This window comes from Maniola jurtina, chromosome 26, assembly GCF_905333055.1.
Source record: "Maniola jurtina chromosome 26, ilManJurt1.1, whole genome shotgun sequence".
Classification (NCBI taxonomy): domain Eukaryota; kingdom Metazoa; phylum Arthropoda; class Insecta; order Lepidoptera; family Nymphalidae; genus Maniola; species Maniola jurtina.
In genome coordinates, this window is record NC_060054.1 from 325,156 (window position 1) to 351,671 (window position 26,516).

Here is a 26,516-nt window from a genome sequence, read left to right on the forward strand (position 1 = left end):
TGCCTCTACATCACACCACCCCAAATTTTTATCTTAATAAAAATTAAACAAATACAAATTTCCGCAACCTTAATTTTATTTCACAATATTCGTTCTTTATTTTTCGACAACCCTAGCAATGTTTCCGATCCGCTTACCCAACAAATCATAATTTAAACACGTCACCCAGTTAAAGTGTTCCTTTGATTCGATGCATGGTACATCTCTTAACACATTATACTTGAGATGAGGTCACTAGAACTTGAGCGGGTGGCGACGGGGTCGCTGTGGCAAGTCCACTTACAATTGTTGCTATGCCCGCGCCATCCAGCCTACGTTGCACTCAACGCTTCGAATGTTTGTTACATTACATTTTACGTTTACACACTATCCAATAAATTATAACAATCGTCAACCACTCTAACACTCTCAATAATAAGGTTTAGTTATGACTTCTAATAAAAAATAATACATGAATAAAATAAAAAATAATATATGCGGATCGGGGCCATTTTACAATACTTATTGCTTAATTGCTAGTTGATACTCAAATTATTCTACTGATACCTAACGGGCGTTTTGCTGACTCTCCCACTCCGAGTAGTACGGATTGTATGAGTCGGCAAAACGTCATCGTCACTAAATCTACATTTTTTCTTACATGACGTTTCACCCGGCGTTTGTCGTGAATTTTCGATATCCAGGACAAAAGCCGGTTTCAACCTGTCAATAGAAATAAGGGCCTGTCTATTGGGTAACTGTACTAAGTATGCTTTTTCCAACCGCTTTATGACGTCATAGGGACCGTCATACGGTGGTTGTAGACACTTACGCATTACATCGTTTCTAACAAAAACTTTTTTACAGTCTTTTAAAGCAGGGTGCACAAAAATAGTTCGAGAGTCTCTCTGTGTCTCGGGTTTCGGTCTTAAATTACTAATTACCTGTTTCAACTGCTTTAGGTACTCCTCACCGTCCGTTATCTTACTATCCGATGGTTCGAAAAATTCTCCAGGGAGCCTCAGAGTTCGCCCAAAGGTTAATTCCGCGGCACTTACCCCTGTGTCACTGCGTGGTGCTGCACGTAGTCCCATCATAATGGTGTGCATTTCTTCAACCCACGATCTATTGTCCTTTAATCTCGCCATTAAGGCGGCCTTAAAACTACGATGCCATCGTTCGATCATGCCATTACTTTGTGGATGGTACGGTGTCGTCCTAAACTTATGAACCCCTAAATATTTCATTAACTGTCTAAAGAGACTGCTTTCAAATTGCTTTCCTTGATCTGAACTCAAATTAATAAAACACCCATGTCTAGTAATCCATCCTTCATACACGAGTTTGGCTACTGTCTTCGCACAAATATCTTTAATTGGAAATGCTTCCGGCCAACCCGTTTCTCTATCTATCATTGTAAGACAATACCTGTAGCCTTCCTCTGAAATAGTGAATGGACCTGTAATGTCAATGTGTAAATGACACATTCTATCTACTTTTGCAAATTGCCCTAAAGGTGACATAGTGTGTCTGTGAACCTTTGCTTTTTGACACTCTATGCACGACCTAGCCCAAATACCTATGTCTTTATTCATCCCAGGCCAAAAATAATTATTAGTTACCATTTTCCTTGTTGTTCTAATGCCTGGATGGCTGAGGTTATGTATTGTTTCGTATGCGATACGCCTAAACTGTTCTGGTAAGTAAGGCCTAGCCTTATCGCCTCGCAAGTTACAAACAATCGGTTTATTTACACTCGGCAAGTCAATTTTTATTAGTCTCGTATTACCGTTTTTTGTTCCTAGCAATTCTGTGAGCTCTTTGTCGTTCGCTTGCGCAATAGCCACTTCTGTGAAGTCAAGTACAGACGGGCACGAAATTGTTTCAACGCGCGATAACGCGTCCGCAGGCGCGTTCTCTTCGCCTTTTGTATAGCGTATATCCGTCGTGAACTCACTAATAAATAATAACTGACGGGTCCTTCGCGGCGTTTCTTTACTACTACTTAGCTTTTTAAACGCAAACGTTAACGGCTTATGATCTGTATACAAAACGAGATCTCTACCTTCGAACATGTTCCTAAAATATTGCACTGACAAATAAAGCGAAAGTAACTCCCTGTCGTAGGTACTGTACTTTTGTTGCGTGTCAGTCAATTTTTTCGAAAAATAACCTAACGGAACCCATTCGTTATTTACTCTTTGTTGCAATGTGCCTCCAACGCAAGTATTTGACGCGTCTGCCATTATAGCAAGCACTTGACCTGTTATCGGATACGCTAACAAAGCAGCGTTCTGTAAATTCAACTTGCATTGTTCGAAAGCTTGAATAGCACTTTCTGTCCACACTATACTACTTTTGTCACGTTTCTTTGCTCCGTGAAGATACTTATTTAATTCAGCTTGATATTCGGCTGCCTGACGCAAATGACTTCTATAGAAATTTACCATGCCTAGAAATCTACGAAGTTCCTCTACCGTTTTCGGTCTGGGAAAGTCTACAATTGCTTGGACCTTGCTTGGCAACGGCCTTAAGCCACTGGCTGAGACCTCATGACCCAGAAACTCAACTTTATCCTGCAAAAACGCACACTTTGCTAAATTAATAGTTAGTCCAACTTGTTGTAGTCTTTCAAAAACGGCCTCTAAATGTTTTTCATGGAGCGAACTATTTTCGCTAGCTATTATTAAATCATCTAAATATGAAAAAACAAATTCAGTTGTATAATTCGCGCAATCCGGGTTATTTTGTTGAAAATTTGCCTCTAAATCCTGTAAAACATAATTATTCATGAAACGTTGAAACGTTTGTGCTGCATTTTTTAAACCGAAAGACATACATGGCCATTCAAATAAACCAAAAGGTGTAATGATAGCTGTTTTCTCCACGTCATCCTCTGCTATCGGAATAAAGTGATACGCTCGGTTAATATCAATCCTGCTAAATACTTTCTTATCGGCTAAAATAAACGTAAAATCCTTTATGTGAGGAATTGGGTATCTATCAGGCTTCGTAATTGCATTCAGCGCTCTATAGTCTCCACACGGCCTTATATTACCATCTTTTTTAGGTACAACGTGTAGAGGACTCGCCCACGCACTCTTTGACGGGCGGCAAATACCCATTTCCTGCATAAGGCGAAATTCTTCTCTTACCTTTTTAAATCGGTCCGGCGGCAGTGGCCTTGGGCGCGCATGCACCGGAGGACCTGAAGTCTCGATGTGGTGTCTTACGCTGTGACGTGGTGGTTCTTTGAACGTCGCTGGCATTGTCAATTCTGGAAACCTACTTAGAAGAGAATAACATGGATGCGACTCGGCTATAGTAAAAATAGATGAATGCTCCGAGTTTACTATAGTGGAAATTACATACATGTTAGTCTCCTGATCTAACAATCGTCTGTTTCTTAAGTCTACTAACAAATTATACTTAGCTAAAAAATCCGCTCCTAAAATGGGTTGTTTAACGTCGGCTATTACAAAAGTCCACTTAAACGCACGACGCAATCTTAAATTTAACACTAGAGTCTTTGTTCCGAAAGTTTGTATTTCACTACCATTCGCGGCATAAAGTTTGTATTTATTATTCATTGCACTGTCACACACTGATTTATAACTTTTAGGCAACACTGAAATGTTCGCACCTGTGTCTATTAAATAACGTATGCCATTTTCCTTATCCGTAATACATAAACGGTGGTTCCCTAATTCGACGCAGGTACCCACCGGTTCCACCTGCATCTCCACTAGTTTTCCTGCTTCGTATTCCAGGTGCACGGCTGTTCGCAGCGATTAGCTCTCTGCCTGTATCTAAAATGATGCACGCAGAGCCAGTCCGGGCTATCCGGGGTACGTCTGGACCTGTTGTCGTCTCGTCCTCTGGAACGCGAACGACCACGGAACCCTCCGCGACCTCGCCTGCCTCGCCAACTGTGTCTGGACCTGTCCAGCTGGTCCAACCTCGCATGGATCCTGGCTATTTCAGCTGCCATTGACGAAGTTCCGGGTACCGCCTCCTTAACTGCCACTTCTGCTATCGGTTGGGACTTCATAGTCTCCATTACTTTGTCAGCAATCACGGCTAGTCTGTCTAGATCTTTGGCTTCTGTCGCAGCCAGAACGCCTCGTGCTGCTGCTGGTAGCAGATTCTGCCATAAAACGCTTAGGGTCTCATTATTAATTTTACCCCTGGCCAGATCTTGCATCTTTCGGAGGAGGTGGCTGGGTTTCTGATCACCCAGTTCCATCTCCCCGATGAGCTTCTGTATTTGGCGGTTCTCCGACTCTTCATATATGTTCAGCAACCTTTCTTTAAGTACCTCGTACTTACGCACCTCCGGAGGATTGATCAGGATGTCCGTCACCTGTTGAATGACATCCTTACCCAGCTTGGATACCACTATATTGTACTTGGATGCGTCTCCTTGTTTTTGTGGTGCCAGTATTGCCTCCAGCTGGATAAACCAGACTCTAGGTTGGTCGGTCCAAAACTCCGGGATCTTCGACGTGATAGATATCGACGCTAGATGCGTGTCTTCATCCATCACTACTGTCGTAGGTTGCGCCATTTTTAAAGTTTTTTAGTTTTTCACTTCCTTGCACGTGTTAACTTGAGTTGCCCTAGCTCACGTTACGTTACTATTTTAATAAAATTAACACGCGCTACCCTGGTAGTTCAAAGTCGGGGTCACCAATGTACAGGTATATTTGTACAGATATTTGATGTATATATATATGATGTTGCTGGATATATAGTAGCGCCGTGTTCTCTACCAGGGTAGTAATAAAAACAAAAGAAATGAACACTAAAAAAATATATATTATAATTCACAATTTTAAGTTACAATTTGTAAACGTCAACATGATACAACGGGCTAGATGCAACTAACCAAACTTGCTACGGCTCACACGGCGTAGCTCGAAAATGCCTATTTACTAGTGCCTCTACATTACACAATCGAGGATTATGTAAATGATAAATGGATTTGACTCGCTCCAGCTATGCGCTGGGCGTAATTGCTTGTATAGTATTGAATATTATTGTAAATTGAGCAATTGAAAAGAGCAACCGCCGAGTTCCTTGCTGGTTCTTCTCGGTAGGAACGGCATTCCGAACCAGTGGTAAATTATTTGACGATTCAAAAGCACTTGTAAAAGTTTATTTGAATAAAAATCTATTCTATTCCACACACACACATAAACATTAAATTTAGGTCTTTCCCCGCCCCTGGTTAGCCACATCCCTAAGGAAGTAGGCTAACTCCCGGCTTATGCCATTTCGCTGCGACACAGAGGTAAAATAGTTGTTTTTGACGTGACAACGTCTTATAATTCGATAGAGCCGGCTGCACGCACGAAAAAACATGACTCATGCGGCGTTACCTCGCTCTGAGGCGTTCCATGTAAGGCTTGAAGTGCAAGCGAGAGCGCGGAACGAGCGACAAAGAAGCACAATCGGCCTTTGTTGTCACGTTCAACTATCGTCAGTAAACCGACTTTACAGACAACCAATTTTTTTTTTTTTTTTTGGGACTTCGTCTGCGATGGCGTTTGCTGACGCGCGTGCTGTACTTGTTTGGAGTGTTTTTTTTTGTTAAGAGTGGCTGGTTTTTGTGTTAGTTGGTGTTTTGTGGTGGTGGAACTGACTGGGAAGCGCTCTAAAGGGGCGCCGCGCGTATGTCGGCGGGCGCCGGCGCAGACGGAGTCCATACTTGTATAAATTCAATAACTTGAAAATATCACAAACTTGACATTGGCTAATAAGAGTAAAGCCAGATTTAAAAAAAAAAAAAACAATTTTTTTCCAGTGCTTGGAGCAAGTGAAGCGTCAGGCGGAGTCGGACAAGCTGAAGCGCTGCGCGGACGGCGAGCAGGGCGACAACCTGCTGGCGACGTTCGGCGACAAGACCGACGCCGTGGCGCGGCCGCTCGGCTTCGTGCCCACCATTATCATCAATGAGGTACAGCGTTATGCCAACACAGCGAACTATCAATAAGTGCACTTCTCAAGATGGCGGCGTTAGTTCCCATTTTGGCTACGCGCCGATCCTTGTTGCACTGTAAACTAATCTATTTCATAATCATGTTTTTTATTCATTACTAGAGGATGCCCGCGACTTCGTCCGCGTGGATTTAGATTTTTATAGATCCCGTGGGAATTGTTTGATTTTCCAGGATGAAAAGTTGCCTATTTCGATTACAGGGACGCAAGCTACAATTTTATACAAATCGATAAAGTGGATTTGTCTTTAGGAATCCCGTGGGAACTCTTTGATTTTCCGAGATAAAAAGTAGTCTAGGTCCGTCCCCGGGATATAAACTAACCCTGTACCAAATTTCGTCAGAATCGGTTACATTGTTGGGCCGTGAAAAGGTAGCAGACAGACAGACACACTTTCGCATGTATAATATTAGTATGGATAGGCAAGCGCTTGACCGCTAGTCAAATCAGAAATTTTATCAAACATCATACGCTTGCTTAGTATGGAGCTTGCATGAAATACTTATGACGTCATAAACGTTTGACGTAATTCTTGTTGTTAGATTCTTGGCTGCTTTGAAATTCAATAAAATGAAATAAATAAATAAGTCTCTATTAACTTTACAAATTAAATTACAAAACATAGTATTTACAATTATTATAGTATTCAATTTACAATAGTATTGGCATATTATTGTAAATTGAATACTTGAAAAGAGCAACCGCCGAGTTTCTTGCTAGTTCTTCTCGGTAGGAACGGCATTCCGAACCAGTGGTAGATAATTTTGACGATTCAAAAGCACTTGTAAAAGTTTACTTGAATAAAAATAATTTGAATTTGAATTGAATTTGACAAGCCTAAGTGTGAAGCCCTGCCTCCTGCCTTATTTCTGTTCTAATCTATTGTTGTTTTTTTGACGTGACAACGTCTTATAATTCGATAGAGCCGGCTGCACGCACGAAAAAACATGACTCATGCGGCGTTACCTCGCTCTGAGGCGTTCCATGTAAGGCTTGAAGTGCAAGCGAGAGCGCGGAACGAGCGACAAAGAAGCACAATCGGCCTTTGTTGTCACGTTCAACTATCGTCAGTAAACCGACTTTACAGACAACCAATTTTTTTTCAGAAATTCGACCAAGCGCTTCAAGACGAGACGCAGACCGACCTGAAGGGCGTGGTGTGCCGCTTGTCGCCGACCAAGCCCAGTAGCTGCTAACTAGAACGCTTACCCTACTCACACTCCTAACTTATAAGTACATTTTATAATAATAAATAATTAATTCTTACTTTTACTTATTTCATGATGTTTCATTTATTCATAATCCGGGTATCTTTAAAACAAGAGTGAATAGGCACCTTCTAGGTAAACGCGTCCATCTTAGACCAATCTTAGACCACATCATCACTTTCCATCAGGTGCGATTGTGGTCAAGCGCTTACCTATAGTGAATAAAAATAAAAAATAAAAATAAAATCTACTTATACAGGATGTAATCAGAACGCTAGCAAAAACGAAGACAGGTGACAGTACTGATGATTACTGATAAAATACCACTAAAAAACTACGAAAAACAAATTTTAAAAAACCTGTAATTTTTATAAAGTTCACAATATATTGCAAATAAAACATCTAACTGACGCTAGAGGTCAACGAACGTTCCATAAATAGGTCACTCGCAATCAATGCTGAATCATAGGTAGGGCATTGACCCGAGTTTTGCAGTCTATACAGTGCGGGTTTGAAAAATACTAAATCACTAATACTGCAAGATGCAAATGGTTATTGGCATTGGATTGCGTTAAGGTAGTATAAAAATAATACTAAAAGCCGATTGACACGCGCGCACGTACACGTGATACGTGCATAGTGACACGCGTGAATCCGTAGACATAACTGCACGCCTTACGTCTACGCGAACGTTCACGCCACGCAAGCGGTATGCCATGTCTCATACAGTTCCATACATTACAACGCAATGCTACGCGCAATGACTTTCTAAGCATGGACACATCGTGGCATACAACACAAGAGCCCAAACATGGCACACGTTTCTAAATTCACCCTATGTAGCTTCAACTGCTCCATTTTATACATTCCCGCTAACATTCAAGTCCTGTAAACTAACCTCAGTGATTAAGCCGCAATGTAAATCGATTATTGCACTCGAAGCTGAATAAGGTGATTTTAGAAGCAAACTTGAACAAAAAATGGAATGGAGTAGTGTAGCACTATTAATTTTTGTTATTTCTTTGAGAGATTTTTCGTTTTTGTAAATATGAAACTATTATACTATATCTATACTATATAACTATTATACTATTCTGCTCGTGTTGATTCACTGACTGACTGACTGACTGACTCATTTGATCACCTCTTCTGTAAAATTTTGTATGTTTTTTTTTTTTACCGATGGTTTCGTATAGAGGACAAAAAATGATTCGGAGTAAAAATATGGATAGAGCTGATGATTGAGGATTTCGGTGAGGAGCACGGCCAGGGTATTGAAGATAGGTGGGGGGTGCTCGAACAAATGTCACTCAGAACTTCATCCAATTGACAGGGAGCTGAAAAATAAAACCAAAATGGCGGATTCAAGATGGGCCTTGAATCAAGATGGCCAAAGGCCTCCCACCAGCCGACCTAAACCAATTAAGAAAATCTCAATCGGCCCAGCCGGGAATCGAACCCGGGACCCTCGCCATGCAAATCCACCGCGCTACCACTGCGCACCGGAGGTCGTCAAAAGATCTATACATATAATAAAATTGTAGAAAAGTGGTGTCTGTACAATGAAAATATATAAAAAAAAGTAGCAGGGTTTGTTATTATATCGATGCCGAACCCGAAATTGTAATTAATTTTTTTTTGTCTGTTTGTCTGTGTGTTTGTGCACGCTAATATCAGAAACGGCTTATTCGATTTAGATACGGTTGTCACTAATATATTGTAGTAAGCTTCACTTAACATTTAGTGTTTATTTCATGTCAATCGGTTCATAAATAAAAAAGTTATGTCAATTTATAGAATCACGGCGAACATTTTTAACGTACAGATACACGCCTCGCGCCTGAGCGTCCGTGGCTATATAAAGCGCGCTGAGAGCTATTCCACACGAACGAAGTCGCGGGCACAGCTAGTAATAAAATAAATGTGATACAATAATGGCCAATAGATTTTACATTGAACAAAAAAAAGCTACTCCACAGTTTTGTTTTTCCGACATTCGTGACGCGCCCTTCCATCTGTCTCTTTCCGATGTGCGTGAGAGAAAGGAATGGGAACATTGTAAATAATTTTAGATATTTCTAGTGTTTTCAATGGTTTTACTAAGTATTTTACACTTTTTCGCATGTTATCTTACGTAAATAAAATTAACTTACTGGTGGTAAGTCACACCATCTCTTTTCTGCGTCGTTAACGTATTATTTCGGCACTTTTTGATCGCGCATTTAGGCGTCTTGACAGCTTTGCAGTCAACATGCGACTAATGAAGAAAGTGTGCTTACACCGCGTATAAGCACACTTACTTGGTCCCTTGTTATGCGCGCCAGTGCGATGTCCTTGCTTAGAAAGTCATTGGCTACGCGCTACGTCTACGCTTACGCGACGCATACGCGGCCTGTGTGGCCGGCGCTTTTCTGGTTACTACACCCTGTATCTAATGCCCGCTCTACGTTGCAATACAGCTTAATGCCCGCGACTTCGTCCGCGTGGATTTAGGCTTTTAAAATCCCGTGGGAACTCTGACCAAACAAACACACTTTCATATGGCATTTCTAATATGGGTAGCGATAGTTGGGGGGGGGATTAGAAAATAAAACAAAATATTCGGAATTTGGATTGGATGGCATGTATTTACAATTTATTTTATTTACATTTACACAGACTTACAAAAATCACTAGCGACCTGCGCGTACAAAAGACAAGTGTTTTCATCTGTACTTATATGAAGGATTTACACATAATTATTACTTAGCCCTATCTTAGCCGGGTATTAAAGAAATACATTACTTTCTCAGTGTGATTTATAACTTATTATATTACAAAAAAAAACCGGCCAAGTTCAAGTCAAACTCGCGCACTGAGGGTTCCGTACTCAGGTATCTTTTCCGACATTTTGCACGATAAATCAAAACTTTCATACATAAAATGAATAAAAATCTGTTTTAGAATGTACAGGTAAAGCCCCTTCATATGATATCCCACTTAGTTAGTTAGTTATCTTACTTTGAAAATACTAATTATTATTATCATTAATTCATGAACACTTTTTTTTGTGATGTTACCACAAAATTCACGGTTTTCGGAATTTTTCCTTTACCTGTGCTTTAAGAGCTACCTACCTGCCAAATTTCATGATTCTAGGTCAACGGGAAGTACCCTGTAGGTTTTCTTGACAGACACGACAGACGAACAGACAGAGAGACAGTAAAGTGATCCTATAAGGGTTCCTTTTTTCTATTGAGGTGCGGAACCCCGAAAATAATAACAAAGCTGGAAAAGAAATCATCTATACCCCCGTTTCAGTGCCTCAGTGTAGTACAAGATGTGATGTTTCGTCTCTTACGTGGTAACTCATTACTAAGGGTCGTCACTCCTTCCAAAATAGTGACGGCTTGTGATGATGATGTGAGGGAATGCCAAATCCATCAGCAATTTACTTTCTTTCTCTTTCTGCTCAGGGTCATAACCACTTCCATAATGGTGAGTTTCATTGTAATAATAATGCGGTGGGATATCTTAGAGGTTGATCCCTCAACCTTTTGCAATGAAGTCTCCTTCATTTTGTGGGTCATGGTCGCTACCATACAGCTAGGGGTTTTATCGGATTAGTAATGCTGTGAATTTATGGTATCATTAACCCCATTGTTGCGGGTCGTAATCCCTTTTATATATCACATTTTGTATGAATATGTTTCATCAAACTCTCTTTACAGAGTCCTACTCGGAAGTGCACTTTTCACACTTTAGTCATGCATGAAATGTTTGCTATCGTGCTACTTTAGACTGTAGATCAAACTCATGTTGTCTCGTTTTGTATTGGACTTGGAAATATGAAGGGGAAAAGAGAGAGAGAGATCTTAGGGTGGTCATGCTCATTGCTGAGGGCGAAATCTCCTACCATAATGATCGTGAGTGACCCCTTCCGATGACGATTTTATTGAGAAAGCAATGCCATGGCATCCCTCAACCTTTTGCAATGAAATATCTCTCATTGTTGCGGGTCATGATCTCTTCTATTTATCACATTTTGGTTTCTTCGCCCGCGTGACCCACGCTGGTGGTTCATAGTCACCATCTTTACCAGTGTTGTGTTTTCTCGCTTTATGTCTCTTCAAGTCGCTCCGTCTGTCCGTCTCATAGCTGCACTTGGCACAGCTATATCTCTTGGACTTAGAGGAACATATCCGGATATGTTTCATCAAACTCACTTTGTAGTCTGTCTCGAAATTACACTTTTCACACTTAAACACACTCATATCACTCACAAACTGTCCGTTGTCATGGGATTTTAGATGGTAGATCAGACTCATGTTATGCCTAGCTGAATATTTACATAAGTGGCATTTGAACCGTTTGTCTTCTTTGTGTTTCCTTTTGTGTCTGATGTATTGGTGTTTGCTTGACGTTGTATAGCTGCAGATCTCACAGACTTGTATCACTTGTGTGGAATGCTCCTGCATATGTTTCCTCAGCTCAGCGTTGCTGGTGGAAGTGAACCGGCACTCTAAACAGTAGTATTCGCAGAGTCGTCCCCATAGAAGTTTAGTCAAGTTTGTTTCCGATAGTATATCTGTGTTTTTCGTATTTTTCGGGAATTTGTTTTGGCTCGGTTTGTCGACGAGTCTGACGAGCGGTACGTCGTCCTCGTCGGTCTCGTCGGACACTTCGACCATGTCGTATTTGGGTTCTTCGATGATCACTTCGTCTTCATCGCTTGAAGTTAGCAGGCTGACTGGGTCTTCTTTTCTGTAAAATAAACATACAGTATTTTTTTTAACTCGGACAGTATGGAGAAATCCAAAAACAGGAGATACAGGAAAACTGTCTTAGGAAACTTCAGCTCTTTTTTTGTGAAAACAATTCTGGCATAGTCCATTTTTTGGTCAAGCGTGAGTTGTCCACAAAAACCAATAAAATTGACTACTATTTTAATGCCGATCGACCCATTTTCTTGTATGGATTATTTCATTGAACCAAAAGAAAAAAATCGGGACCTCAGAAGTTGCTCTTTAAGTAAATGTTTTTTCATAGAATAGGAGGAAGCAATGTGCTTCAAATTGTGAGGAAATTTCAATAAATCTATATGGGCTACTCACTTCTCCCCCAAGTCTATGACATCGGAGTCATTCCCCGCGTCGTCCCCGGGGTCGTTCCCGGGATCTTCTGGGGGAAACATGAGGCAGCTGGGATCCACCTCGCACTGGACGCTCTCCAGGAGCATCATACAGTCCTCATTGGTCGTCTCCTCTACCCCACCACCTGGAAAAAAAACATTTCTTTATACAGAGTGCAACAGGGTGGAATGCTTGCAAAAACGAAACCAGATGATAATACTGATGATTACTGATAAGATACCATAAACAACTACGAACATTTTTTTTTAATCCTGTATTTTTATAATTTCACAATATATTACAAATAAAACATCTAACTGACGTGACTAAAGTTCCGTAAATAGGTCACTCGAAGTCAATGCTGCGTCGTAGGTAGGGCATTGACGCGAGTTTTGCATGCTATACAATGTGAGCTTGAAAAATACTAAATCACTAAAACTATAAGATAAGGCAAATGGTTATTGGATTGTGTTAAGGTAGAATAATAATACCGCTAAGTTTTTGCTAGCGTTCTGGTAACACCCTGTATAGTTATCCAATCAAATCAAATCAAAATATTTTATTCAATAACAAGTACTTTTGAATCGTCAAATTCATCTAATGCAAAACTAATAATATACTTTTGTATCAAATTAGATTTAAATAAAAACAAGAAATCTTACCTTTTCCAACCGCAACTTCAATAAACACAGGTTCCGCTTCTTCATCCACATCAATCACATCGTCTATTTCCCCATTTCTCCCCATTTCCATTTCCCTATTTCTCCCTATTTCCATTTCCCCGTCCATTGCAAGGGGCACTTCAATCTCTATAGACATGTCTGGGGTGGTCCTGTCTGTCGGTTTGTGCAAAGGTCGAATCTGTTTGATTTGGTAATGTGTTATTATGTCTTCAATGTCTTTGTTACTCTCCGAGTCGGTTATAGATACTATATCTGGTTGTTTTCTGTAACAAAGGGGTATTTTAGATTTATCTATACTAATATTATAAAGAGGTATAGTTTGTAAGTTTGTTTGAAGGAAGTAATCTCTGGAACTACTTAACCGATTTTGAAAATTCTTTAACTTATAGAAAGGTATATTATTTCTGAGTGACATAGTTTATTTTCAAAAAATTAGAGATCCCTACGAAAAATCGATAAAGTCACCAGCGATCAGCAGGGGCGGGTCGCTTGTATAGAATATTATAACAAGTCAAAATTGGAAAAAATTACAACTGACAACCTGAGACAACTAACTAGCAAGAGAGCATAAATAGCAGTTTTAGCCGCTTACGTCCAGAAGAACTGAAAAAAAAAATGTTTATACCTTTTCACAATATCATCTTCTTTAACTCCATTTCTCACACTAGCCTCACTGTCCTGTCTATCCTCAAGTCTATGGTCTGGAGATTGTTTGCTCTGTCCTGTATCTGTATTGTCTGTGGCAACGGATTTGACTTTTTGTAAGGGAACTGAATCTTCACCATCACTGGAATCCGTTTTCTCTTTTTGTGGAGATGTTGGCTTTGTGATCTGAAATTGTGATAAAAATGGTTACAAGAGGATTTTATACTTTTTAATTTCTGTATCTCCATAAACAAACTGGTCAAGTGCGAGTCGGACTCGCATACGAAGGGCTCCGTACCATCGTACAAGATATTTTAACATTTTTATGTGCAACACTGCAACTTAATGACAACAGCGCCATCTATATGTGATTTAGTTAATTCATTTTTCGTGAAAACGTTTTAATTTTTTTGTGATGTAACCACAAATTCTCTGTTTTCGGATTTATTCCTTTACTTGTGCTATCAAACCCACCTACCTACCAAACGTGATTATATGTCAACGGGAAGTATCCTATATGTTTTCTTGACAGACACAACGGACGGACGGACGGACGGACAGACAGACAGACAGACAACAGAGTGATCCTATAATGGTACTCAGATTTCGTTCTGAACCACATTCGATGTAATCGTAAAATCCCAGAAAAAGAAGGGCGCCAAAATCTAAAGTCTGGTTAGATTAGGTGAGAACATAAATATTATTAGGTCCTATGGAGTAATATCTTAATATTATCAGATGCTCAGTACTCTATGATATCAGTAGATTTTTTTATTGAAATATTCTAATTGTGTAGTCGTTTTAACATCTTCCGGGCGTTAGCCATATCCCTAAGGGAGTTGGCTAACTCGCGGCTTATGCTTCGCTGCGACAGATATAAACCCCTGGACTCACGTTATCAAACACGCTGGGAACTACTTTCGCCTTGAGTCTCTTCTTGCCGCGTATCACCTCGTACTGGTTGGGCAGAAAGTGCCGACTGCAGACCGCTGTGTCCAGGGTCACCTTCACTGAGTTGTTGATCGCGTCCAGCCACTTGCGGCGTAAAGTACGGCTGTTTGGAAACCTGGAATACATTTATTTACATCAACTAGCTGTGCCCGCGACTTCGTTCGCGTGGAATAGTGACCGCGCTTTATATAGCCACGGACGCTCAGGCGCGAGGCGTGTAGGGGTGAGGCGTCTTTAAATTGACATAACTTTTTTATTTATGAACCGATTGACATGAAATAAACACTAAATGTTAAGTGAAGCTTACTACAATATATTAGTGAAAACCGTATCTAAATCGAATAAGCCGTTTCTGATATTAGCGTGCACAAACACACAGACGAACAGACAAAAAAAAATTAATTACAATTTCGGGTTCGGCATCGATATAATAACAACCCCTGCTACTTTTTATTTATATATTTCCATTGTACAGACACCACTTTTCTACAATTTTATTATATGTATAGATATTAGACCTCAAGTTACTCAGTGCGCTATGGAGCGAGCTATCTTGGGTATCACTCTCAGAGGTAAAATCCGGAACGAGGAAATTCGCAGATTCGCAGATACAGGATATCCAAGAACCTGCATTGCCCCAAAGAATAATAGCTCGTTCACACAGGCTGCGTAAGCGTAGACGTAGCGCATACCATTGCGTTGTAATGTATGGAACTGTATGAAACATGGCACACCACTTGCGTAGAGCGTGGACGTTAGCGTAACCCGGTGTGTTAGAGGTTTACGCGCGTCACTGCACGGCACGTGTCACGTGTACGTGCTCGGTGTGAATCAGCCTTAAGACGAAGAACGAAGGAAGAAGATTATATTACATATATGACTTACTTGAAGTAGGTGACATCCTCTGCTGTAGGATCACAGCCATCCACACAGCATATTCCCGCCATTTTTATTCTGTTATAAAAATAACGCAAATCATCTTAAGTTCAATAAACAGCAACAGAGAATAAAGCCTCTTTTTACATGACTGCCCAAAAAATCGGTCAAGTGCGAGTTAGAGTCGCACACGAAGGGTTCCGTACCCGTCGTATTTTGGGTGTATGAAATATTTCATACACCCAAAATATATTAATTGTGTACGGAACCCAAATATCGAGGGTTGACTCACACTTGACCAGTTTTTAATATTTGAAAATTGAAATAAGTAAGTACTTAGATAAAAATTATATCGGTATTTTAATATTATAAGGCATAAGTGTGTCCTTATGCTAGCTTTTCAATGGCCCAAAAGTTAAACCAATTTTGATGAAATTTGGTACAGAGTTAGCTTACATCCCGGGGATGGACATAGGCTACTTTATATCCCCAAAACTAAAAGAGTTCTCTCTAGATTCTAAAAGGTCCATCCATGAACCAATTTATATTAAAGGTACAAAGGTATCTTTTTTCCTGGAAAAGCAAAGTCCCCATGGGATTTAAAAAAAACTAAATCCACGTGAACGAAGTCGCGGGCATCAGCTAGTGTTATAATATATTATATTAGCGCTTGCTTCACACATCATTCATCCAATTGATTTGAAACTTTGTACAGTTGTTGTTGGCACTTGCACTTGCACTTGTTGAAGGTTTCTGGTATAGTGGTGTCAATGTACAAAGACAAATCTATTTATCATAGCAAGTTAACTAAGTCTTGCTGCCTTTACTAGTTTTTATAGTAGTAGTTATTAATATTTTTTGATTTATTCTTTACTTTAACTCTAATGAGAGTATTTTTATCTTTTTAAAAAACTATTGCAAAAGACAAATTTTTTGCCATGCATCAGATTTGGCATGTGAGATTATAAAATAACTTATTATTAATAAATAAAACGTTTCAATAGTCTGTTTAACTCTTTTAATGATTATTTTTTGCATATTTATTTCAAAAAAAAAATTAAGTAAAAATTAATTTTTCAATTAGGCATCAGTGTACCACCGCCTTTACATTCCCCATTATAACTTGTTCCGCGTCCTTACTCTGGTATTCCAATATCGCAACGACATCGAATCCCTTTCTCGACCTTATGCCTCTAACAATAAGGTGCAAAATACAATATCAAGCGGCGATCTAACTTCGCAGTTTCACGAAGCGATTTCCAGAGTAAGACGCGTCAATAATCAATTTCGATCACATAAATTTGATCGAAGAAGCTATTAAATATATGTTAAATAGGCAATTTAACTTAAAATTCACCTAAAAAAACTTATTTCGCGCGCAAATAGTTCGAAAACAAGGTTAGAAACTGCGAAAACAAAAATTTAAACTTACCACGATTTACGACTCCGGAATGCTTCCGAACCTCTAAATATACTTAAGCTAGCTTCACCATAATTTTTAAAAACCTTATTTACTCTATTAATACATTAATTTCACGAATAATTTTACAGTAAGAACAGAAATAATTTGCTATTAATTTCCATAAAATATTGGATTTTTGACAACTGCTAGAGTGGGGCATACGATTGCAATGAAACCGGTGCCGAATCGAAAGAAATAAAGCTATGACCACACTAGCAACTAGGTAAAATTTTACGATAAAAATCGATAAAGAGCGGCTTGTTGCGTACATTGGTTGCGTAGAGTTGCGTATGTTGGTATAATATATACCTATGTACTTTTTTTTTTCTCTCGTCTGGCTTTTACAATGATTAGCCAATGTCAAGTTTGTAGTTATTTGTAACAAGTTAGCTATTAAACTATACAAGTATGGACCCCGTCTGTGCCGGCGCTTGCCGACATACGCACGGCACCCCCTTAGAGCGCTTTCCAGTCATTTTTAACAAAAAAAAAACACTCCAAAAAGTCACAACACGCGCGCCAGCAAACGCCACCACAGACGATATATGTATTTACCATGCACTCGATTGTGTACGGAATACGGATCACATGTTATTGGTCTGTGGTGATCACCGGACCTTTCGAGAATCGAGATACTAGGGTGACTAGGACATTTAACCACAGACCAGGCCCGTGACACCTTTAGTTCTTTCTTAGCCGCAAAGCGCTAGTATCGCAACAAGCTGCAGCCATATTCTTTTTTCTAGTCGATGGCCATATACATAGACTCTGTGGCATACTATTCTCTCGTTAGAGAGTAGTATGTACCTTGCTCTGTGGTACATATACTGGGAAGCCATATTGTTTATTGTTGTTGTCTCCAAAGGTTAATAAATTATGGGAATTGTGGTGATCCCAATTAATTCCTGTAAATATAGGACTCAGTGCTTTGCCGAAGGCTCAATTGTTGAACAGACACGTATGCCAGAAGCACTTCGATAGACATCAGTTCGACAGTATGTGGTGGTATGGGAACCCGACGTACGCATGGTTATCTCTACTTGTTTACTGAAAAGGAAAATACTTCACGGAATTCCTGAGCTCATTAGGTAAGTTGATTTCATGTTAAAGATGTATTAAGCACTAGGTATTCCCTAACATAGTTTTTACTTTGTGCTTTCATACCATATTTCATGTGAATAAATTGTGTAAAATTCTTTTTTCAGCTGAACATGATTTCAGTGATCACAATTTTATTATGCTTTACAACCAACTTCAGATCAACAGAATTCAACATTCAGAAGATTCAACAGTATCCACTTAAAGTACAATAATAATAATTAGTGGTGAGTTAGTACAAAATTATCTGTCCTGTGTCTAGTAACTATTTTATTTATTCTTTGCTAACATTGCCTTAATTATGGCTAAAGTCTTATATGCAATACAAATATTGATGTGATGGTCTCCACGGAACCACTACTTTAACACTGTACTGATGTCCATACAGTAGATTTTATCCATACTTCCATACTAATATTATAAATGCGAAAGTGTGTCTGTCTGTCTGCTACCTTTTCAGAGCCCAACAGTTTAACCTATATTGACGAAATTTGGTACAGAGTTAGCCTATATTCTGGGGATCAACATAGGCTACGTTTTATCCCAGAAAATCAAAGAGTTCCCACGGGATTCCATAAAACCCATCATCCTCTTAGCCGATTTGTATGAGATTTGGTACTGAGGTAGCTTGCATCTAGTAATTGACATAGGCAAATTTTTATCCCTAAAAATCAAACACTTCCCACTGGATCTTTAAAAATCCTCCTAGTCCTCTAGTTTTAGTTTAGTTTATAGCTGTATTTTTTAATCAATCGGTTATATTATTATTAGACCAATTTTAATATGTAGGTACCAACTATCAGTCGTCTCATTAAGAATCCATGTAGTTTTTCATACATAATTTCTTGTTTATGTAATTTAATTTTTCATTAATAAAATAATATTATTCCTTTACAGCCAATTTGACAACCAAGTGCAGGTATTAAAAGAATAATAGAAATGTTTATCAAAGAAAACAAGAAGCAAAGGCTATTTTCAGAAGGATCCTCAAAGATGACTTTTGGTAAATATATAAAGTGTATAGATTAAGAAGCAAGAAATATAAAACTGAATTTGATAAGTTGTTTTATTTTACACCTAAATATATGCAAAAAAAATAAAATTATAAAGGTACCCCGTTTCAACGTTGTCATGGGACATCACTATGCTATCGATATCGACATCGACACAAGGTCGGATTGTGTCCCAACACTTTTTGCGACACTAGCGCTATGCGGCTACAACGGAACTAACCGTTAACTTTTGCACTGTCCTATCTGTCTTTAGACTGTATATAGTGATCTGTGCCACAGACCACGAATCATCTAACGTCGTCAAACCTCGGGAATGCATTTTTGCTCGCGTTTCTAGGAAGAAAACATGCTCGCAACGCACATCCTGATCTGACTAATTTGTTCATTCGATACTCGTAACGCCATCTATGACATTAAATGAGAAACTCGTAAATACTCGCTTCTAATTTTACAGCTCGCAGTTTTTTCTTCCTCCTGAAAAGTTACTTCTTTTACACTTACGAGGTTTTCACTATAAGCCGTCGATATCTGGCTAACAGTGTACGTTGTGGCTGACGGAATACCGGCACCATATTACGGACGGTTACTAGTATACTAAGTTACCAATACCTCTATCTTGTATTAAATACACTTCGTCTCATTTCTCGACGTGTTTTTCTCGCTACATCGCTCCCTGACTCTACCAAGTGTTATTTCTTGCAGGATGATACGGAATCCTACGTGTGAGTCGGTTTTTACCCGACTGCGGCAAAGCCAAAAGGAAGGGTTATGATTTTCGCAGTCATGTATGTTTGTATCCAGATTCTGTGTGTTCCACCGTAGCGCCTAAACTACTGGGCCGATTTTGATGAATGAGGTGTCAATTGATTCGTTGTAAAGGTCCGGGCGACATATGCTACATTTGTAGGAAAAAATTAACCTATTGGATCAAAAAAAACTGGGGGACTCCAAAAGTTTTTTTTGATATTGTATCGAGTAGGATGTCAAATAAAAGAGGAGAAAATTTTGAGTTCATGAATATAATATATATACCAAACCACAGAAAAACAATTTTACTACAATATTTCAATGTTTATGAAGACAATTGCAGTCGGGTTTTAGTTTTGAACTTTATCTTGTTATTCACATATTTGTAGAACAAAAATTAAGTTTTAGATCATATCACATCACATTTCGGCTACACTGCAGTAGACAGGTCACTTGAGGTTAAGTGATTACCGCTGCCCATGATCATTTGCTCTCATTGTCTAATAGCTGGCCTTGGCAGAAACTCCATACAACGTCTGGTCTAGAACACTCTGTCCTGGTAGCCGGAGTCCTGCGCGGGCTTGGGCTGGACGTGGTGGTGATGCCGCAGGTGGGCCTGCGAGGAGGCGCCAGGTACTCCAACATGTTCCGAGTGTGTTGGGCCAGCATGCAGGTCCTATATCTCCGTGTGTGTCTAACATCTGGCCCTGGCAGAGACACCACCCTACGTCTGGTCTAGAACACTCTGTCCTGGTAGCCGGAGTCCTGCGCGGGCTTGGGCTGGACGCCCGGCACGTGGTGGTGATGCCGCAGATGGCCGGGCCTGCGAGGAGGCGCCAGGTACTCAAACATGCTCTGAGTGTGTTGAGCCAGCATGCTGGCCAGGTCGCAGGGCATTGGGTCCGTCCAGAAGAAGTCGTGGTTTAGAGCTGTGTCAGCATCATACCTAAAAGTTCAATTATTAGGTTTACAACGTAACATTCTAATTTAGACTAGATACTGAAATTCTAAACATCATCATCATTATAATAAAACTGTAACTGGACAATTTCTGTACACTAAACATATTTTGAAAATTTGAATCAGAGGAAACATAATCCCCAAAACAATTTCTTTTGGAATTTTTGTCCGTCTGTCTGTGTGTGCGCATCACGTGATAACTACTAAACGGATTTAAATATTTGGTACAGCGGTAGCTGATACTCTAAGCTAACATAAAGGGTAGTTTTTATCCCGAAAAAAATTACAGATTCTTCTGGATACAGGATCACATATTTTTATTGATTTTACTACTATAACTCCGTCAAATCTAAATTGGTTTTAATAATTTCTTCTTTATAAGAAAGTGTGTACCATCAGGTAAAACTGTGTCCAATTTTCGTGAAGATCTGATGAACAGTTTCGTAAATAGAGGATGGAACTCCTCAAGGGGTAACAGCAAATCCATCGCGTTCGCCCGGGATTTTTAAAAGCTAAATCCACGCGGGCGAAATCGCGGGCATCAGCTAGTTAACACTATAATTCGGGAGTTTATCCATACTTCCATACTAATTCGATACTAATATTATAAATGCGAAAGTGTCTGTCTGTCTGTCTGTCTGCTACCTTTTCACGGCCCAACAGTTTAACTGATTCTGGCGAAATTTGGTACACGGTTAGCTTATATCCCGGGGACGGACATAGGCTACTTTTCATCCCGGAAAATCAAAGAGTTCCCACAGGATTCCTAAAAACCCATCCCCTTAACCGATTTATATGAAACTAGAGGATGCCCGCGACTTCGTCCCCGTGGATGTAGGTTTTTAAAGATCCCGTGGGAACTCTTTGATTTTCCGGGATAAAAAGTTGTCTAAGTCAATTACCGGGACACAAGCTACCTCAGTACCAAATTTCATACAAATCGGTCAAGCAGATGAGTTTTTAGGATTCCCGCGGGAACTATTTGTTTTTCCGGGATTTTATCCCGGAAAAACAAATAGTTCCCGCGGAAAGTAGCCTATGTCCTTCCCCGGAATGTATCCTAAGTCTGCACAAAATTTCATTAAAATCGGTTGATTGAGTGGTTGAGCCGTGAAAGCGTAGCAGACAGACAGACAGACAGACACTTTCGCATTTATAATATTAAGTATGGATTTGGTCCCGTGGTAGCTTGCGTCCCTGTAATTGACATAGGCATTTTATCCCGGAAAATCAAACAGTTCCCACGGGATCTTTAAAAACCTAAATCCACGCGGACGAAGTCGCGGGCCTCCTCTAGTAATAAGTATATTACCTCTTGGCAGGGTCCAGTTGCAGCAACTTATCCAGTAAATCACAGCCATAGGGGTCTTTGACGTAAGGTTTTAGTCTTTCCTGAAGTTAAACATAACCACCGTTAATAATAATGAATGAATTTTATCAATAACATAATATTATTCAAATAAAATAAAAAATTATAATAGATATTTATAAAAAATAAAAAAAATCTTAATCACTTAATCTAAAATATAAGGAAAAAAGTGTTTCTTTCACGCAAAAAATACTGGTCCTATTTGGAATGTATATAGATTATACCCTGGATTATCACACAGATTATTATCACACTTTTATCCCAGAAAATCAATGAGTTTCTACTGGATTAGAAAAAAAACTATGTCTACAAGAATAAAGTTATGGGCGTCAGCTAGTTAAACCAGTTAAACAACAGAGCAAGCAACTTCCTCACAGTGTGTGAGGAGGTTCCTAACTCTAGAGCTCTGACCACTAGCAACTTGGGTCCTACGCAGCTGCTAGTGGGATACAAATTAACATATTTTTAGTTAATGTTTTTTCTGTTGTTTGAATTATTTTTTATTTTTTTCTGTAATGTTTTATTTTCTTTTTCTGTTGTTTCTGATATTTTATTTTTGTTGTTTCTGTTATTTTGTTTGTTTGTTACTTCCCTTATTTTATTTTTGTAAACATTTTTTATTAAATATGATAAGAATGAGATGGTGTAAATAAAGAGGTATGCTTATTTGATTGGTTTCAACAATATCTGACCTTGACCTTCCTCTTCTGTCCCTTGGGCAGTTCCATCTTGTTGTAGAGGTCCAGGCTCTCCACTCCAGGCCACACGTCGGGGGTGCATGACCCACACAGTTGGGAGATCAGGATTAACTGCTGCTGTTCTGTGGGACCCTAGGAAGAAAAACTTACATACATACAGTGCGACAAGGCTCTTTTGGCGCGTGGCCAAAATCGGAACTAAAGCCACCATCTAGAGAAGTGCACTTATTGATAGTTCACTGCGTCGGCATAAAGCGACAACTGCGCCCTCACTCAAGTGCCAAAAGAGCCTTGTTGGACTGTACATGTTTTGGAACCAATTCAGTCATACAAGAAATGGCAATCGTGCCACTGTAAAAGTTGAAATCCATGTTCATCTACATGATCAACCCATTACCAGCCCACTACTAAGCACTGGTCTTTTTCAGAGTGAGAAGGCTTTAGGTCATAGTCTGTCATGTTGGCCCAATGCGGATTGGTAGACTTCATACACCTTTGAGTATATGGAGAACACTCAGGCGTGCAGGCTGATACATGCAGCGCAAGACCGATGTGTCGTCCCTACAAGATGTTCAGCAGTGGGCATCTATCAGTTGTTGATGATGATGATGAAAGTGTGTATGTCTGTCTACTAACTTTTCACAGGCCATCTCTTAAAACGGTTTTGACGATATTTGGTACAGAGGTAGCTTACATCCCAGGGCTAGTTATCCGAGGATACTTGTTATTTCAAGAATCAAAAATCCCACATGATTTAAAAAAAATCTTAATCCATATAGACACAGTTACGGGCATAATTTATTTGGTACAGAGATAATTTGCATGCTGGAGACAGACTTTTTTTTTTTTTTTTTGATATTTCTAGGCTATCTGCAATCAGTCATTTGCCGACTATAATCAGATTGTATGAGTGCGTTGCGGGTTTGGAGAAGGTCACTCCATCAAGAGACTCTTCTCATAGGGCTATCCCTGGCTTTATTGTCCACAAGACAGTTCTTCTATTGTGGCTCGTTTTAGCCTATTTACTCTGCTGCATGTGGTAAGTGACACTGCCAGACTATTCGCATGGACTTCTAGCTTGGCTTTGTGTTTTTTAGCATTATTATTAATTTCTTCTTTGATTGTGGGCATTGCAAGATACTCATGTGTTTCACTTGTTTTAGTAAACCATGGAGCATTCAGTATTGTGCGAAAGACTGAGTTTTGATAGCGCTGTAGTATTTCTATGTTACAATTGCTGGCTGTGCCCCACAACTCCAAGCCATATGTCCATACGGGTTTTAAAAAGCTCTTGTATATGAGTACTTTGTTATTAAGTGATAGTCGGGAGTGTCTGCCAAGTAACCACATTAGCGATCTCGTGCGTACACGCAGCTCTTCTCTCTTTTTTTTTATATGTGTTTGCCATGTTTGTCTTCTATCAAGATGCATACCAAGATATTTGGCTACATTACCATGTGGCAGAGTTTCGTTGCCAAGTTTCACCTCTGGGCAATCACCGGGCCTAAGTGTAAAGGTTACGTGGGTTGATTTGGATGCACTAGCCTTGATTCTCCACTTTCGCATCCATTTATCAATATTATCCAAGTGGCCCTGTAGTCGCTGGGATGCTACCGTCGGATTTGAGTGAGTACTCAGTGCCGCTGTGTCGTCAGCAAACGTTGCGGTGAGGATACTTGGTGTCTCGGGTAAGTCGGCTGTGTATAGGGTATAAAGGGTCGGCCCTAGCACTGATCCCTGTGGAACACCAGCTTTGATATCGTAGAACTGGGAACAATGCTCTCCTACTACGACTTGGAATATCCTGCCTTGTAAATACGACTTCAGCAGAGTATAAATATTATGAGGAAAGTTAATCTTTATTTTGTACAAAAGGCCTTTGTGCCAAACCCTGTCAAAGGCCTGGAGACAGACTGACTGGGCACTTTTTATTCCAAAAATCAATGTTGCCACAGGATTTTTAAAAACCTAATTCTACACAGGCAAAGACGCAGGCATCATGTAGTTTAATTTAAGTAGGTAAACACCTGCATAATAGGTGACCTTGTCCACATCTCAGCCATGATGCATCCAGCTCCCCACATGTCCACTGGAGGCCCGTAGTTGCGGTCACCTGGAAACACACCATCATCATCATTATCAAGCCATTGCCGGCTCACTACAGAGTCTACAGGTTGGCTCTCAGAGTGAGAAGGGGTTAGGGTATAGTCTACCACGCTGGCCAAGTGCGGGTTGGAAGACTTCACACACCTTTGAGGACATAATAGCAAACTCTCAAGCATGCAGGTTTCCTCATAAAGCAAGCTATATTTAATTAGTTAAAACACACCTAAGTTCGAAAAGTTAGGGTTGAAAAGTTAGTTTTAACCACTGGATGGATCAGGCTGACATGTAGATAGCTATTATGCGTAGACAACAGACATCTTCTAATAAAGTTTTTCAAAATTCAACCCCTAAGGGGATAAAATTGGGGTTCGAAATTTGTTTAGTCCACAGTCGCATGATAAAAGAGATACTAACCTAATAAAAGTTCTGGAGGTCTATACCACAATGTGACGACCCTATTTGTATATTTATTGGCTTGCCCCGACTTTGCCACACTGAATGCTCTTGCCAAACCAAAATCAGCTAATTTCAACACTCCGTTCTTAGTAATCAACACATTTGCTGCTTTCATATCTCTATGCAAGATTTTATTACTGTGTATATAGTACAGGCCATTTAGAAGCTGTTGCATTACTCTTTTGATTTCTCCTAAGCTGAATTTTACGTTAACATTAGATAATAGTCCAGCCAAATCGTGTTCGCAAAAGTCGAAAACTAAGTAGAACGTCGACCTATACTTGTTATGTAAAGTTGCCTTTGTTCTGCAAATTTCGATTAAATTCACAACATTTTCGTGTTTCAAAAGTTGTAATATCTTTATTTCTCGCAACGCTGTGATGGGAAAGCCTTCTTTCTCGTTGTCCATTAAAACTTTTTTCATTGCGACGAATTTTTTGCTACTATTCCTTGCGCGAGCTTTGAACACTTCCCCAAAGGTTCCTTGGCCGATTTTAGCGACTTTTTCGTATTTAGAAGACTCGTCGCAGAAGGGGAACTCAAAATCTTCAATATACTTTTCTTTTTCCCTCATATTGAGGATGGTGGAGCTCGTGCTCATCACGGGAGCTGGCTCCCGCGGAGCGCTCACGTTCTGCATTTTGGCAGCAATTTTGACGGCTTATCAGGAACTTCCCGGTTGAAAAACTGTTTTTCCTGCGTCCTTCAGGCTTCATTAATCAAATCTGCACTTTATTTTTGTTTAAAAACTTAAGTTTCAGGAATTATTTTAAAACTCACTAGGTTCTTGGAAAAAAAATCGTAAACGTCAACAATCAAGATGTCAATAATGTGCTGGCGAGAGTAGTATATTCTTTGGTGCTGGCAATAAGGCACATTCGCACTATCAAGCAAAATAATCATTAAAAAAAATCGATTCTCCATACTCTACTATCCACATGTCGGACATCTCGCAGCCCTACTCCCTATAGGTTCCTTCAATAGAAATATAGTGGACTTCCGAAAAGGACTTCGTCAGTGTTGGTGTTAGCTGGCAGGCGTGTTCTGCCTTTTTGGAGTGTTTTTTTTTTGATAAAACTGACTGCAAAGCGCTCTAAGCGGGTGCCGTGCGTGTGGCGGCGAGCGCCGGCACAGACGGGGTCCATACTTGTATA

At 39.8% G+C, this 26,516-nt stretch overlaps 3 protein-coding genes across 10 annotated transcripts in view; 1 reads left to right on the forward strand and 2 right to left on the reverse strand.

Annotated features, from left to right (window-relative positions):
• LOC123878840 (GILT-like protein 1) overlaps nt 1–7,255 on the forward strand; it is a 33,771-nt gene extending 26,516 nt beyond the window's left edge. For all 6 annotated transcript variants that reach the window (XM_045926191.1, XM_045926194.1, XM_045926193.1 and 3 more), the window contains exons 6-7: nt 5,786–5,938; nt 7,086–7,255. In XM_045926191.1, the coding sequence (XP_045782147.1) occupies nt 5,786–5,938; nt 7,086–7,175 (243 nt within the window). In that variant the 3' untranslated portion in view covers nt 7,176–7,255. The remainder of the gene's footprint in view (nt 1–5,785; nt 5,939–7,085) is intronic.
• A 3,081-nt stretch (nt 7,256–10,336) lies between these two features.
• Nucleotides 10,337–17,079, reverse strand: LOC123878824 (transcriptional repressor CTCF-like). 3 transcript variants are annotated; one of them, XM_045926164.1, is made up of 7 exons: nt 16,886–17,079; nt 15,463–15,531; nt 14,521–14,692; nt 13,607–13,812; nt 12,961–13,244; nt 12,281–12,440; nt 10,337–11,930 (listed from the first exon to the last, which is right to left on the reverse strand). In XM_045926164.1, exons 2-7 carry the CDS (start codon nt 15,522–15,524, stop codon nt 11,198–11,200), a joined length of 1,617 nt encoding a protein of 538 aa, XP_045782120.1. In that variant the 5' UTR covers nt 15,525–15,531; nt 16,886–17,079; the 3' UTR covers nt 10,337–11,197. The 3 variants fall into 3 exon arrangements, with proteins under 3 accessions (XP_045782120.1, XP_045782119.1, XP_045782118.1); XM_045926163.1 differs by having other exon boundaries at nt 12,281–12,443; XM_045926162.1 differs by having other exon boundaries at nt 12,281–12,448; nt 12,960–13,244.
• A 2,956-nt stretch (nt 17,080–20,035) lies between these two features.
• Nucleotides 20,036–26,183, reverse strand: LOC123878834 (cyclin-dependent kinase 9). Its single transcript, XM_045926181.1, has 5 exons — nt 25,321–26,183; nt 24,828–24,913; nt 22,795–22,932; nt 22,046–22,125; nt 20,036–20,719 (listed from the first exon to the last, which is right to left on the reverse strand). Exons 1-5 carry the CDS (start codon nt 26,000–26,002, stop codon nt 20,509–20,511), a joined length of 1,197 nt encoding a protein of 398 aa, XP_045782137.1. The 5' UTR covers nt 26,003–26,183; the 3' UTR covers nt 20,036–20,508.
• Between the last annotated feature and the right edge of the window lie 333 nt (nt 26,184–26,516).

What these genes read in the sequence shown, in the direction of transcription:
- LOC123878824 (XM_045926162.1), bottom strand. Translation starts at nt 15,524, where the DNA reads ATGGCGGGAATATGCTGTGTGGATGGCTGTGATCCTACAGCAGAGGAT. An exon ending in TTCCCAGCGTGTTTGATAAC is followed by an intron (nt 13,813 to 14,520) that starts GTGAGTCCAGGG and finishes TCACAATTTCAG; the next exon opens with ATCACAAAGCCAACATCTCC. An exon ending in GAAGATGATATTGTGAAAAG is followed by an intron (nt 13,245 to 13,606) that starts GTATAAACATTT and finishes CCTTTGTTACAG; the next exon opens with AAAACAACCAGATATAGTAT.
- LOC123878834 (XM_045926181.1), bottom strand. Translation starts at nt 26,002, where the DNA reads ATGCAGAACGTGAGCGCTCCGCGGGAGCCAGCTCCCGTGATGAGCACG. An exon ending in CAAGGTCACCTATTATGCAG is followed by an intron (nt 22,933 to 24,827) that starts GTGTTTACCTAC and finishes TTTTCTTCCTAG; the next exon opens with GGTCCCACAGAACAGCAGCA. An exon ending in GACAGAAGAGGAAGGTCAAG is followed by an intron (nt 22,126 to 22,794) that starts GTCAGATATTGT and finishes GTTTAACTTCAG; the next exon opens with GAAAGACTAAAACCTTACGT.